Source organism: Cygnus olor, chromosome 1, assembly GCF_009769625.2.
Source record: "Cygnus olor isolate bCygOlo1 chromosome 1, bCygOlo1.pri.v2, whole genome shotgun sequence".
NCBI lineage: Eukaryota > Metazoa > Chordata > Aves > Anseriformes > Anatidae > Cygnus > Cygnus olor.
The window spans coordinates 80763301-80778300 of NC_049169.1; the positions used below are offsets into that span (position 1 = coordinate 80763301).

A 15000-nucleotide genomic window follows, 5' to 3' on the forward strand; every position below is an offset into this window, starting at 1 on the left:
TTTTACTCTTGGCTTTTGTCTCCTAGGCATCTTTCCCTTGCAGTGTTATGCAAATTAACCAATTAATGACAGACGAAATGGCCTTCCTGCATTGCCATGTTTGTAATAAGAAGGGCAATGCTGTAAGTCACGTACCTATTCAGTGTGCTCTGTAGGCCACTGCGAGGGCATGATTAGCCTGACTGTGGAAGACAATTGCAGAGGCATCTGCTCGGTTAATTTTGAGAGAAAATTTACCAGATGGAGGCTGAAGATTTAAGTGATTAGAAGGTAGTAGATTGGAATACAAATTGGATTAGAAGAAATTAGATTGATATAAATCGAATTGAGTCACAACAGTTTGTGTTGTTTGTACCAAGGGGCAGTGGATTATGGGAGAAGCAGATGCTCCAATGAGATAGGAATTAATGTGGCTTTGACGGTCCATCTGGGAAGGCCTGAATATCGAGTACATCCCTAATCTCTCTCTCCATTTATCAATGCCATAATGTTAATTAGTACTTCATTCATTAAGTTACTTACAGAGGAAAAAAATCTCACCCCTAGCCCCTCTCTGCTTGAGGATTTTCTGTTGTGCCAAGAAATGGAAATCTCTCTTTAGCTGAGCTAGTTACAGTTGACTGTTACGCTAGACCTGTGTCGCTTTCCTCAAGCTTACCACTGCTTTTGGCATAAATGAAATTTATTGAGCTTTGTTTTGCAATAAACTTCTCTTCATAAATCCAGCAGCATAGTTATTTGAAGTCCTGTCTTCATGCCTACAGCACATCAATCCCTAGCTTTTAGTAATAAGCATCCTCCTCACGGTTTTAATAAAGTGTTGTATATATTCTGTTTTATATAGCTGAGTAACATTTTGTTTTATGATCAATATGTAGATATGACATTAATGGTGAGAGGCAGATCTTCTTTGAGAGGAGAGAGAGGGGGGAGAAAAAAAGGCTTGCAAGCATGTTAGTGTATGTAAGAAACTCTGGTAGAAAAAGTTGTGTGGAAGAAAAGTGCTGTACGCGAAACATCTGACAAGAGGCATATCTTCAGGTCTGCAGAACTGGCTGGTGACAGAACTGTTGGCTTTGAAGTGTGTTTCTCTTACTTAAGCTGTATTGTAGAAGGTATATATACTTAAACTATGAAAAGTGACATGACAGCATGAATGATTGTTTCATTAGATGGAGGAGAATTACAAGAGGAAAGAAACCTGGAGAATATATAAAATATACCAGGATTGTGAAGGTATTAACTTTTTTTTTTTAAGTCACAGTCTTCTGGAAATGAAAGTGGGATAATTATATTCAAGTATGTTTAGTAAAAATACAAAAAAGAAGAGTACTTCCTTTTCTCTCTTCCTTCCTCAAAGTATACCTAAGTATGATGCAGTAAGGTTGTATTAAGCTACTTGCTTACAGTGCAAACAAGCATCGGCAAATGCAGGTCTTCATGCTAGCCTCTTTGTGTGGTGTCAACCTGGAACTTGTCTTTCAATTTTTTCATAAATAGTTGATTATTTTTCTTAGAGATACGCACTTAAAAGCCAACAGTTCCCTAGTTGGGACTGCCATTAGCAACAGTAGGATTACTTGTGTATGGCCAAGACCGAATTTGGTCTAAGAAAGCCCTTGGACTGGTGCCTTCAGTCTGAAGAGAGACATTTCTGCTGTGTGCCGGCTGTGAATGTAAATAAGAGAAACAGCAGAGGTAAGAGAAAAATCAGTAAAGGTTACTTAAAAAAGATACAAGAATTGGCACAGTTACTGGGAGCGTTTGTGTTCTGTCACCGGGTCCAAGAGCGTTAAGTTCAGTTCTGGCTGTGAAAGTTGCAGACTTATAATTTGTGATCTAATGGGACAGGTACCTGGATGGCTTTTGGATGGGAGGAGGAAAAGAAAAAAGATTCTTCTTTTTAAATAGATTGGAAGAGCTAGTTTAAGTGGTGGATAAAGAAACATACTATTTTATTGGCTACAGGTATCATAGTTGCAAGGTAGAAAGGTTACAAATTAAGTGCATACAATGAAGCATGTGTGAAATGTGCATAGAGAGCAAAAAGAAAGTAAAGGGCACAAGGAAAGAAATGCTTTTGTGAAATTGGACGTTGGGGTGGGTGGAAGGGAAGCAAAACAAAAATAATAATTTAAAATATTTTAATTAAAGGGAGTGTATGAGGTTGAGTGCTCTCAGGTGAGCTGAATTGTACTATATGAAAGAAAAAAGAGAAAAACTAGAGTTAACAAGATATTTGCAGACAAATTTAAATGTTGTCCTAAGTTCGTAATTATTACTGATGAGAATTTCCTTAGTTAGAAAGGGAGTTGATGTTTTTTCTTCGGATACGAGTGCGGTAACTGTTAAAAGCTTGTGGCATTTTGGTGATCAAACTATGCAGTACACAAAAAGATGCAGTATTTGCAGTAAAATATGTATTTAAAAACATCTTCTAAAAACTCCCCTGCTAAATACGTGAAGGGACAAACACAAGTCACAAAGCACTGGAATAAAAATCATGGTAATCTTTTTGTGTTTAGCATGTCAGGAATTTTATCAACGTGACTTACATAGAAATAGCAAGTGATTGAACTTTCTCTAAAAGTTGCTTGTGAACATAGGGAACTGCGTGTGTCCGAGTCCTTAAAAAGCAAGCTAGCAAGAGGCATTTTCAAATGCCCTTTAAGTCTTGTGTTGCCTGTATGTATTTACCTGGTTCTTGTATATTGACATATATAGCAGAGAGGCAGTTGTGAGGAAGTTTATGCTGATTCAGAAAGTCATTACTCTTGAACATGTGAAGGAGTGCTCACACAAGATGGGGTTTAAAAAAACAGTAGAATTAGAAGCTGTCTTTGTAAGAGCTTGACCTGTTTTCATCCTTGGATTTTTGGAGAAACTTTTATATCTAGTTGAAGCTTCCACAGAGAAACTGTTAGACAGATGTCCAAGGTGTAATCTGTAGGTTTCTATGTGAAAGGACTTTTGATAACAGTCATATTACTTTCAATTTTATTTTGAGATTTGCTGGTGAATTAATATTAATTGGCTGATAGTTATTTAGAAATTTACGAATACTTTTTTTCTTTTTGGATGTTTGGCTCAAGTCTTACATAAGGTGTTGGTATTATCTAGTGGGAATTTCCTGGCCATCCACGACTGGTGCAGTTCAGTGGAACAGGGTGGGGAGCCTTTGCTGCCAACGTCAGCAGTGAACTCAGCGGCTGCAGGGAACAATTTAGAGCACCAAGGTCAAGTGCCTAATGTGCTCACAGTAGGAATTCACAAAACTTTTTAACCACCTTGAGATTTATCTGTCCTTGTTTGACTGCAGGGCTTTCATCTAGCAGTGAAATATTGCAGACTTTCAAGTTGCAGGATAGGGGGAGTGTGTTAGTGACCCCAGGGAGGTTTTTATGAATGTGGGGATGAAAGAAGAGATCAAGAAAGTAAGTTTCCTTGCCTGGACAGTGCTAATACAGTTCTGAAAAAAGTGCAGTGTGAAAAGGAAGAGACATAGCTCTTCTTATTTCAAATTATATAAAGATGATCCACTAGGAAACCTCCTAATCAAGATCCAATTTGCACAACTGAAAACTGCACAGAACTGTTCTGCTCTGTGCTGGCTATTCTGGTTTTCCACCTGTAATGCAGTTGAATTTTCCCTGCAGTTGAAGTGTGAAACTTGTATATTGGTGTGTAAGAAAAATTTTGGAAAGAAGTGAATTGGAATAAATTTCCATTGAGTCTGCATAGTGATTTTGGAATGTTTCCCTTAAAATAATTTCATACAGGGAATAGGGTGATTATGTTGTGTATTGGATTAATGTCCATGTTTAAACAAGCAAACAAAATGGAGAGTCATTTTTTTGTTTGCAGTGTTTCCTTATGATTAAAATTGATTACACCTCTCTTAGCAAAGTCACAGTTTTATGCAACCGAAGCTGAATAGGATCAGCTTTGCAATAAGATTTGCTCAAATATTTTTAATGACAGTTTTATTGATCTGTCTTTTCTGTGGTGTCTGCTCTCCCTTCTTGGCAAATGCATGCTATAGGAAAGGTGGCTTATCTGCAGATACATGTCCTGAGGAAGTTAGGGTGTGTTGGTTAATGGATTACTTTTGCTCTAGGAAAAGCTTTCAGAGGACTTTGTCATAGCTGGCGTGGCTTTGAACAAAAACCTTACCTTGGAAGCCGTCTTGTCATTGGAGTCTGCTCCCATCTGCCAAATCTCAGGGGAGAGGGAGAGATTGTAAAGTATAAATCTTCAAAATGTAATCTTTACCCTGTCACTTTGCCTGGAGGAACGCGTCTGGGATGATCAGCCTGATGCTGGTGCATCAGCCTGTACTCCAGTTGAGTCTTCTCATTATCTTGAATTTTTTGTACGTTATCTTTTGTTCAAACTAGGATGTGACTGACTGGATCTCTACTTGAGATCTCTGCTTGCTTTCAGTCAATTCTGTGGTTAAAAAGGTAGTGAAAGCAACACGCTTATTCATTATATCTAACAGATATGTATAATAAATGTGTCTGATAAGCACTTCCTAAGTGGAATAAGGCATATGAAGAAGCAAGAAAATGAACAGTAACTGTGACTGGCTTTCAGTAGATTTAACTAAGTAGCTGCAGGGGTGTCTTTTTTCAAGCTTAATGTTATCTCATATGAAAGTGTTAGTTTCCATAAGGAAAAAGGAACCCAAGCCTGGCCATGTGACAGATCCTGCATAGCCAGAAAATGTTCTGCATATTCTATTGTAGCTATCCATCATGTCCATAAAGCACATCAGTCATTTAATTGTGATTTTAATAACTTAATATCAGTTGTGTGGGTCGGTTTTTTTGTTTGTTTGTTTGTTTGCTTTTCTTGTTTGCTGCATGGGAAATACCCAAGACATAAAAGAAGGTTATTTGACATTAAAATACATTTTTGGAGCTGTCTTCTCAGTAGGATCAAATATATCCAGGCCCTTTCCTTCCTGTGTCTATTAATTTGTTGTAGGTTAATTTTTTTTCTATTAATTTTGGTGTTTCTTTTCCTGCTAACCAGGCTGTTTGCACTCTCTGAGGAAGAGTGCATCATCGGCAAAACTCTTAAAAGTGCATTCAAAATACTATCAAAGGTACAGAACAAGCTAGTAATCTCTCAGATGCAACAGTTTGCTTTCACTTGTAGCTGGCATAAACTTTCAAATGGCAGTATGACTTTATTGGTAGATGTTTCTGTATTCCACTACTGTTTTGTAACAAACTCTACATCATGAAGTTTCAAGTTCAGTTGTCTTTGAGACATTAGTCTTCTTGGACTAGATATATAATACCCCTTTTAAGAATGACCTTTCAGAAATATTGAACTGAAAATATTTTAAAAGTAGTACACAATGCAATATATATTTTAAACTCTGCATAGTATATTTCTTCTTTTTTTTATATTGTGTGCCTGTCAGTATTTGTACAATAGAAGATTATTGTTACCTTTGTATTTTGGGGTTATATCCAAGTATGTTAGCAGCAAAGTAAAAACAGTAGGGGGACAGAATACTAGATAAGTACTCTATAGTAAGGACGATGTCTTCTGGTATGAGTAGTGTTAAGTGGCTGTTAGTCTTACTATTGAAAATCTAGTCCCGTCTTCCTTTTGTATCAAAATATATTAGAGCTATGTCTTCAGAATTTTAAAGGAATGAAAATGTGAATCTTCAGAAAGGATATAAAGGAGCAGTAGCCTTAGAGATCAATTTAGAAAGGGCTTTTCTGTATGTAGGTACTCAGGTGTAGAAAGCTGGAAAAGACGTGGAGAGATGCAAATTGGTGGTATGTGAAGTGGAAGAATTGCTAGTGGAAAGTGGTGACAGGAGGAGATAAAGTCAGAAAGGGAGAGAGAGAGAGTACTGAAGAGGCTCCTGAAGGCAATTCTGAGATGTGTATTGTGAAATAGCATATCGCAGCATTAACGTTTAAGCTGATACTATATACATATATGTAATTGCTCATCAATTACGAGAAAATCACTAGCCTTTCTGATACGTATTCTGTGCCTTTCCTGATTAGCTCAGTAGCCGTGAACATTTTGCTGACTTACTTTAGAAATGAATGAAATCACTGTGAACTTGGTCTGTGTTGTTGCTTTTTTTGTATGACAGACCACTTGCTTATTAGCTGCTTATATAGAGAGGAGGGTTAATAGGTGAAATCAGCTTTTGCTCTTGATGTGAAGCTAATAAATTAAAACTGGAAGAGCATGAAATGTTGTAAATGAAAAGGGTTTTCCTTGACATTTGAATGATGGTGGCATAGGAGCACTAGAAGGTGACAAGTGCCTTTTTCTGGGAAGATGTGTGTATCGTACCCATTCATCCCATTACCTTTTGTGAAGGTATGGTGAAAAGGGTACAATATTGACTCAGTTTTCTTTTCTACTTACTGCTGTGTCTCTATAGCAAATCAATTTCTTTGATTCTTTGATATTTTTTTAATGTGTCCAAATTTAGTTAGGGTTATTTGGATACAGAATCAACCAGGCTAAATTGAAAATCAAAAGTATTCTGCTTATATGCTATTGGCGCAGCTGTGACTATATGGTACATTGGATCTCCGAGGAAACTTGTGAGGAAGTCAGAGTATCTTACAGCAAATCCGTAAGGCTTGTTGCTAATTATGAGAATAGAATTCATCAGCAATAGTGTTGATATGGTTGAAATGAATGAGTGACAGTTGTCTTTTATACTTTCAAAAGAGTAGTCTTGAAGATGATCACAGAACCATAGAATGGTTGGGTTAGGAAGGGGCCTTAAAGACCACCCAGTTCCAACCTCCCTGCCATGGGCAGGGACACCTCCCACTAGAACAGGCTGCTCAAAGCCCCATCCAGCCTGGCCTTGAACACCTACAGGGATGGGGAATCCACAATTTCTCTGGGCAACCTGTTCAAGTGCCTCACCACCCTCTGAGTGAAGAATTTTCTCCTAAAATCTAATTTAAGTTTCCCCTCTTTTAGTTTAAGACCATTCCCCCTTGTCCTATCATTATCTACCCGAGTAGAGAGTCCTTCTCCATCTTTTTTATAAGACCCCTTTAAGTACTGAAAGGCTGCAATGAGGTCTCACCAGAGCCTTCTCTTATTCAGGCTGAACATCCCCAGCTCTCTCAGCCTTTCTTCATAGGAGAGGTGCTCCAGCCCTCTGATAATCTTTGTGGCCCTCCTCTGGACTTGCTCTAACAACCCCACATCTTTCTTGCGCTGGGGGCCCCAGACCTGGACACAGCACTCCAAGTTGGGCCTCACAAGGGCAGAGCAGAGGGGGACAATCACCTCCCTTGACCTGCTGGTCGCACCTCTGTTGATGCAGCCCAGGATGCAGTTGGCCTTCTGGGCTGCAAGCACACACTGCTGGGTCCTGTTGAGCCTTTGGTCCACCAGAACCCCCAAGTCCTTCTCTCCAGGGCTGCTCTCAATGAGTTCCTCTCCCAGTCTGTACTCGTGTCTGGGGTTGCCCTGACCCACGTGCAGCACCTGGACTTGGACTTGCTGAACCTCGTTCAGTTCACATGGGCCCACTTCTCAAGCTTGTCTAGGTCCCTTTGGATGGCATCTCTTCCTTCTATTGTATCAACTGCACCACTCAGCTTGGTGTCACAAACACCATGTTGTCCAACACATCTGAAATGAGATAAAATGTCTTCAGACGCCTATAGTATAATGTGCATTCCAGAATTATTTTTCTACTTTTGTCATCTTTGCTCACTTTTTACTTTCTTTTCACTAGTTTGATTAGGAAGTAAGCGTGCAAAGTAAGTATGCAAAGTCATAAGACAGGAAAGGAGATCAGGTGGCAAATACGTTTCAATGGCAGTGCTGCATCTGTACATCTAGTAACTAGAGCTTCCTTTTGCCTTTTTGTGGCAGTGTTTCCTCCAGCAGCTTCTTCGCACTCAGCTCCAGCTGGGTTTCATATATTCAGTGTCCTGACCTTTGTAGACATTAACCATGACTGATGAAGAAGTGATTCACATAAAGGTAGATATGAATGCAAACATGCTCATTACCTGTGAAGTGATAGTTGATTACAGATCTATAAAGTCAGCAGTTATTATTACAAGAACTACAGCATTTCCCATTAGCCATTTAACAGGTCAGAAGTTGCCAACAGGTTTTGGTATCTGAAAATGGAAACTGTGCTTGTTATTGACAAAGCATTGTCTTGCAGTATCGTAGACAATACAAGCTGATAACCTGATGTTCACTTTTAAATGAAGATAACTTTATTAATAAGTGAATGTAACAAAAAACAGCATTACTGCTTAGTGAACAATTTAATTCAAGATTTCATGAGCCATATTTTAGTTTTCCTTTGTTAACTGTGCAATAACTTATATTTTACTATGTTATGAATTTCAGATATATTCTTTAGGAAATATGGAAAAGGTCTGCATTTAAATATAAGTATTGGCATCTACCAGTAAAGGCAAAAATGAAATAATATGAAAGCTAGACTTAGACGATTCAAAATTTTACTCTTTACTTACTCCTGTCAATGACTGAAAACTTTGTATAGAGCTTTTCACTGACATAAATGTTTCTATTGGCTAAATGGCTTTGAAGGTGACTTTTTTTTTTTTTTTAACAGAGTTAGCTTTATAACTGTTTCTTTTAATTCAGTGCTGCCTTGTACCTGAAAGTTGAACAATGGTGAATGGGGTGAGGGTGAACAAGAGCAAACAATTAACAGTAAACTCTTACTTTGCTGTTTACCTGGGGAAAAAAACAGTGAAAATGTTTTAATCTGTAAAGATGAAAAATTCACGTGAGATAAAGCCATGCGTTAATACTGTTCCATAAGTTGTCTCCTGCTACTGTAGTAGTTTTCGTTTGCTCGCTGAGGACTATCAAATACCCTTATGTTACTGAGGAAATACTGCATGAGAGCCTTGGCCATGTTACATTTTCTAGCTGCAGGAGCATCTGATGTACTATGGCAGCATACATCACTTCACACCTCTCCAAAGCCACATTTTCTGAAAGCCTGAATTATTTCTACTAATAGGTTTCTAAGTAGGTATGAGAAGCTGCTCTGCAGATGCTGCTTCCTTCCTTGCCTCATCCTCATTTAGAAATCAAACAGAAAAATGCTGTTTGAGGGAGAGAAGATTGAGCTGTCTGGTATAGTGTGGTGGTTTTGGCTATAGCAGGGTCTCAGCAAAACTTTATTAGGAAACCCAACAGTATTAAGGCAGAATGGTTCTTTTTTTTTTTTCCTTCTTCCTTCAAGGCTACCATATTGAACTAATATTAAAATCCAAAGACATTGAGATTGTTAGTTTTGTATATGAGAATCTGAGCTCAAAGAAGATAGATTGGGATAGTTTTCAATATGTGGTGAAGGTATTAACACAAGCACCCCCACATTGCTGGGGTGTGTGACCAGCAGAGTTGCAGGTGACACAGGTTGTGTGAATGCTGTGGGCTTTTTCTGTGCTTTTTGTGATTTTTGTTTCATGATAGCATCAAGACAGAATGTCACTACACCTAATTATTTTATAATTTCACTTGTTCTTGTCCTTGATTTTGTAGTAGCATTAATATTAGAGTATCTGATTTTGTGGCAGATGCTAGAAATGCAGTAGAATCGCCGATTTTTATTTTTATTTATTTATTTATTTTGGTTCTGCCTGACAGAATTTGTAAAATATGAGATGAGGGTTTCAAGATACACCAGAGAAGTGTATAGAGGGGCAAGTTGAACAGAGGTGGCTTATGTCTTTTCATTTGTTGCAGTGATTTTAGCACCTTTTTGTTTATTGCTGCAGTATGAACAATGAAACAGTAATTTCAAAGGTAGGATACTGTAATAGGCTTGCACTTTAGCTTTTTTCTTATGTGGTGTTTTTCTTGTTGTTGTTGTTTTGTTTTTAAAGGTGGCTTTAATTATTCTGTGTAGTAATAAGCAAAAGCGTGAGCCTAAAACTTTCTCTGTGAATTAGTTGATAAGGCCTTTATGAAGCTACTCTTCTGGAAATGTGCAGTAAGCAGTCATCCATCTGCAATAACTATGCAAACTTGGACACACAACAAGCATTAGAATATTCTGTGAGTGTGTGTTCAGAGAAGTGTTAATATTTTCCCTTTCATAGATGCAGCTTTGAATTAGTCGTGGATATTGCAGGACATTTCCAAGGGTGTGTTTTTGTCCAACAGCATGTAACAACTAATTTGAAATTGTTACAGTCCATCGTGGTAATGGCTACTTCGGGACTCTTAAATTCAGGGGTTATTCACATGCCCTATGCATGCCTGAGATGTAAGTGTATTGGAAATCCTTGAGGGAAAAATTGAGAAGAAAGCTGCATTGATAGCCCAGGATGCAACACAGACTGTCTGCTTCAGTGAGGCACCTTGCTGTCTTGGATAGGCTGTGGTTCCTCCTCACTCTTCAGTGAAAGGAAAGAAAATATCTTCTGGTCAGTTAGCTCATGGGATTGATAATATCCCTGTTTCTTCTAAATTAGGTTATATTGGTAGGAGTATCTGGGGAAGGGGAGGTACAGTGGAAGAATCGAAACCTAGTAAGGAAAACACCACGTGACGCGGTCACTTTCAGGCATGTAGGCAGCCAGAAAAGAGGTGATGGGGTCAGGTTTTTGGTTTGGTTTGCTCTTTTAAAATCAGGGTACCTTTTTTGGAATAGCTGTTGGTGCTCTGTTCATATTTGAAGGAGGAAGTCCGCAGTACTCCATGTTTGATTTCTTGTGTGTTTTCCTTCCCCTCTCTTAAATGCAAACTAAAGGAAATGACTTGCGGCAGTTGATAGCAGAAGGTGCACCCAGACATCCCAGGAATGCATGGCATGAGCCCCCCTCCAAACATAGCCCAAGCCTCTCTCCTTGCTCATTGGCACAGTCTGCTGCCCGCAGCTCAACCCTTTCTTGAGCACAGACATTAGTAACCGTTAGTTTTGTGATATACATCAGTACTGAAGAGGAAGCATTAGTTGTTTTATGACCTGAGGTGAGGCTTTGAATTGGGCTGTAAAAGGCAGAAGGTTCATCTGTAGTGGGAGAAAGCCCTTTTCAAGGGATTCGATAAGGTCTGTAATTGTCTGTAGAATGTGCTGCTTGGACTTCTGAGCCTTGCCACCAAACATTTGTGCATAAGAAAACTAGTTCGTATTTTGGATTTGTACTTTTCACTGTTGTTACCAATTTGGTTACTTTTTGCTAAGTGTCTAAAAATGTAGTGAGATCTGCCAGTCTTCTCTGACTTCGGTCGCTCTCAAATTCTTACTGGTAATGTTAGGAATTTCTTAACGCAACTGGTGAGTGGTTTTGTCTTCAGAGTAAGAAATGAAGTAAGCTGGTAGATATGTGTAGAGAACATTACATGTGTCTCAGTGTTTGCAGTTTACTTTTTTGTCCCATGTATCATGAAATTTATAATCTGTAATGGTGATTTCAGTCTTTTTCGATGTTGTGTATGCAGTCATAGCATAGAGATACCTAACTGCAAATTCTCCTGTTGGATTGTAAATGCATTTTTGGCAGTAGAAGGGGAGAATGAAATACTTTTTACTCTTCCAAGTGTGCTCTAAGTATATCTGTTTGTGTTTGGATATAAATTGTTGTGTGTGTTAGCAGTATAGATTTACAGATACCTTGACTATACTGGTGGTAGAATCTGGTAGCTGCTGAGAGAGTCCATTTGTACAGGAGTGGCATAGCACCTTATTGCTATGCCAAGCCTTAGTTTAATGACCAGAGTGTTAGTAAAAATAAGTCCAAAGATGAATTCAATATGTAGAGTGGGTCCTTATTCCTTTCCTCATAACTTTTGGAATCAGTAAGGCGTTGACAATGTTTTTAAATGTATAATGCCTAGAATATAGTTAAGATACTGCTATTAAATCTCTTTTCTACTACTCAGCAAAACTGCTGGTCGGAAGATTGAGACAAATGTTTCACTGAAATGCAGAAGCCGATATAGATCTTGTATTTAAGAAGAGTGGCACAATTGTGCTGGAATGGCATCACCACTCAAAGGATTTTTATGACCCATGCCAGAAAAGATGGTTTGTGCTAGCAATTAGGAGGGAAGTTTTTATGAGAAGCAATTTGTAGGCATGAACCACTGTTATCAGTTTGTTGCAGAGAAGCTGTTTGCTAAGCTAATATATTCTAATTAAATATGCAGTAATGAACTGTATCTGAATAGTTGAATCTCAAGTTAGGAGTGCTGGACCTTGTGTTTCTGTTGGGTGATGCTGATCTTGCATATGTTCATCTCTGCAATTTGTCTGCAAATGGCTGTAATGAGGAGCATAACCATTCTGAAAAAATGATAAACTTTCTTTGGGGAAAACGGTATTGCAAAATTTGGATACTGTTGTGATACTATTGATTTTTTTTCACAAGAGTTCAGTGAAGGTTCGGGATGCTCTGACTTTGTGAAACTGAACTATCAGGTAAAGTCTGTGATGGAAGGTTGGCACTGGATTGTCTCCACGATGATGAACCCAGAGCTCATTGCTTTCTCATCCCCAACTTTTATGGGGTTTCCCCTCCTTTAGCACCTCTCTTCCCTATTCCAGGATGTTAGTGATGGGAGTAAGGGTAAAGGATGTGTTGGATAAAGGGAGTGTTGGTAAAGGATGGAGGACAATGATCCAGTTCTGCTTCTTTGCTGCCCCGGGCTGTAGGAAGGCAACTGAGTGTAAGGGAACTACAGAAGAATGGTGTGTCAAAGTGTCTGCTCACCAAAATACAGAGCAAGGCACAAAGCTACTACTGTAGAGGCCACTAAATTACTGTTGTATGCCTGTATTGTGTTTGTGTGTGTGTGTATGTACACGCAATTCACTGAAAATTTCTGAAGTGTAGTTGACATTAGAGATTTCCAATAAAAATAGAGATTATGAATGACTTCAGGTACTTTGAACAGCTGAAATTGCCAACTATTGCACTAGAAATTAATGAAGGAAGGAATACTTGTCAGGATTTAATTGTTCAGTGTTTTTTTGTTTGTTTGTTTGTTTTTAAATTGGGATTGTTTTTTTCCTTTGGTTTCCATGCATGGGCTGCTTGTGGGAAAAGAGTACAAAGCACACCGTTAAAAATGGAGAAAAAAAAAAAAGTTAGCTCATGGGAGGTAAGACACAGGACTTTTGGAGATGTCCATATGCCAAGTCTGGCTGATGAAAGGATGGGAGAGCAGTGGCTATGAGTGGAGTTTGAAAGGGCACAGGGATCTATAAGCTTATATAAACAGAACGATTTACATTACAAGGAAAAGACGTCATGGTGGTATATGTAAGAGATTCTCTTACATACACGTCCAGTCTACACGTGGTATGGATTTGTTAATGCCTTGGTCAGAGGCGTGTGTTTCTAGTACAAAGTCAGGTTTTTAGCTGTGAAAGTCTGTGATACAGTCTCTGATATCAGATAAAAACAATATCAGATGATGTCATCTGTGTACAGGTTGTCTTTTTCTTTTCTGTGAAAATTTTGGTGGCATTGAAAGAAAAACTTGCAAGAACTTTCTGTGAAGCCAAAAGTACAAATAAATTACTCTTCCCCCACCCTTTTCTTTTTCTAGGATCTCGTCTCCGCCAGGAGGACTTTCCACCTCGGATTGTTGAACATCCTTCAGATGTGATAGTCTCTAAAGGAGAACCAACGACCCTGAACTGTAAAGCTGAAGGACGGCCAACTCCTACTATTGAGTGGTACAAAGATGGAGAGCGAGTGGAAACTGACAAAGATGATCCTCGCTCCCACCGTATGCTGCTGCCTAGCGGATCTTTATTTTTCTTACGTATTGTACATGGACGCAGGAGTAAACCTGATGAAGGAAGTTATGTTTGCGTAGCAAGGAACTATCTTGGAGAAGCTGTGAGTCGCAATGCATCTCTGGAAGTGGCATGTGAGTAAAGTTTTGTATGATTAGCACTGTATAAGTCTTTAAAGTTGTTTTCACACTGTTATCCAGCACTCTCATATGTTCATCAGTTTGGGAGATGAATGCAGGTAAGTGTGGCATTTTGTCATTAGCTATAGCTCTTAGTCAAGGCATTTCTATGTGCATTTATTCAGTAGCAGTGACAGTACAGAATGTGATTTATACTGAAGTAGGGTTCTAACCAGTGTATAATCATGATTGCCACAAGCATGGACAAAGGCTAATCTTCCTCTAAAGAATTATCTAATTTCTAAATTATGACTAAAGTTGGTTATAGTGAAACTAATGTGGAAAAATACCTATCATTTAATATAAGGTGCACTGTCTGTTTCTCTTTATTTAGTCATCTGTTACCTCAACAGAAACAGACAGCTTCTTGGCAACTCATGTTCTGTACTGCTGGAAGCCTCAATGCATGCTCCTCTATCACAAACTTGATACAGGCCTCATTCGTTATGTGAATGGCAAGTGAAATTGTTGGCCATTTCTCATATCATCCAGAGCAGTCTTACTCTCTATTGATTCTCTTTGTCTTAAAAGAGAAGTCATCATGGCTCTTACAGAGACCACCCAGTATGCATGATATGTTTGCAGTAGAGTTACCAGAGGCAGTCATTATATTCATATAGCAGACAAGCTCATCATACATGAAATACAGCGTTTTGTATGTTGGTCTTTGCTGCTTTGTCATGCTGGGGAAAAAAAATACTATTTTTTTAATTCAGAGTATCAACTAAGGGTAGCTCTGTTTCTTCACATAAATGTGTGTTTTAGTAGAACTATAAATGTTGCTCTCTTGCTGGAATTCAATTTTCCCCCCACAGTTCTTTATTTGACAGTAGTTTCAGCAAAATGTGTGTGACTGAAGTAGGGCTTCAGCACAAACTTGCATCACTTAGTTGGTAAAGAATGGATTTAAGTACTCACAAGAAGGTGTAGTAGCTTAAATAATGAAAAGGCAGAAAAGAAAAAAATATATTCCTGATGCAGTCTGCAGACTCTAGTAGGTACTGCTATGTGATCTTGAGGTTTCAATATTTTCATAAATTGCAGAAAATGCTA

At 38.5% G+C, this 15000-nt stretch overlaps 1 protein-coding gene across 1 annotated transcript in view; it reads left to right on the forward strand.

Moving 5' to 3' along the window:
* ROBO2 (roundabout guidance receptor 2) overlaps positions 1–15000 on the forward strand; it is a 1087423-nt gene that overhangs the window by 661176 nt on the left and 411247 nt on the right. The window contains 1 exon segment of the mRNA XM_040566381.1: positions 13576–13902. Coding sequence (XP_040422315.1) covers positions 13576–13902 — 327 coding nt within the window.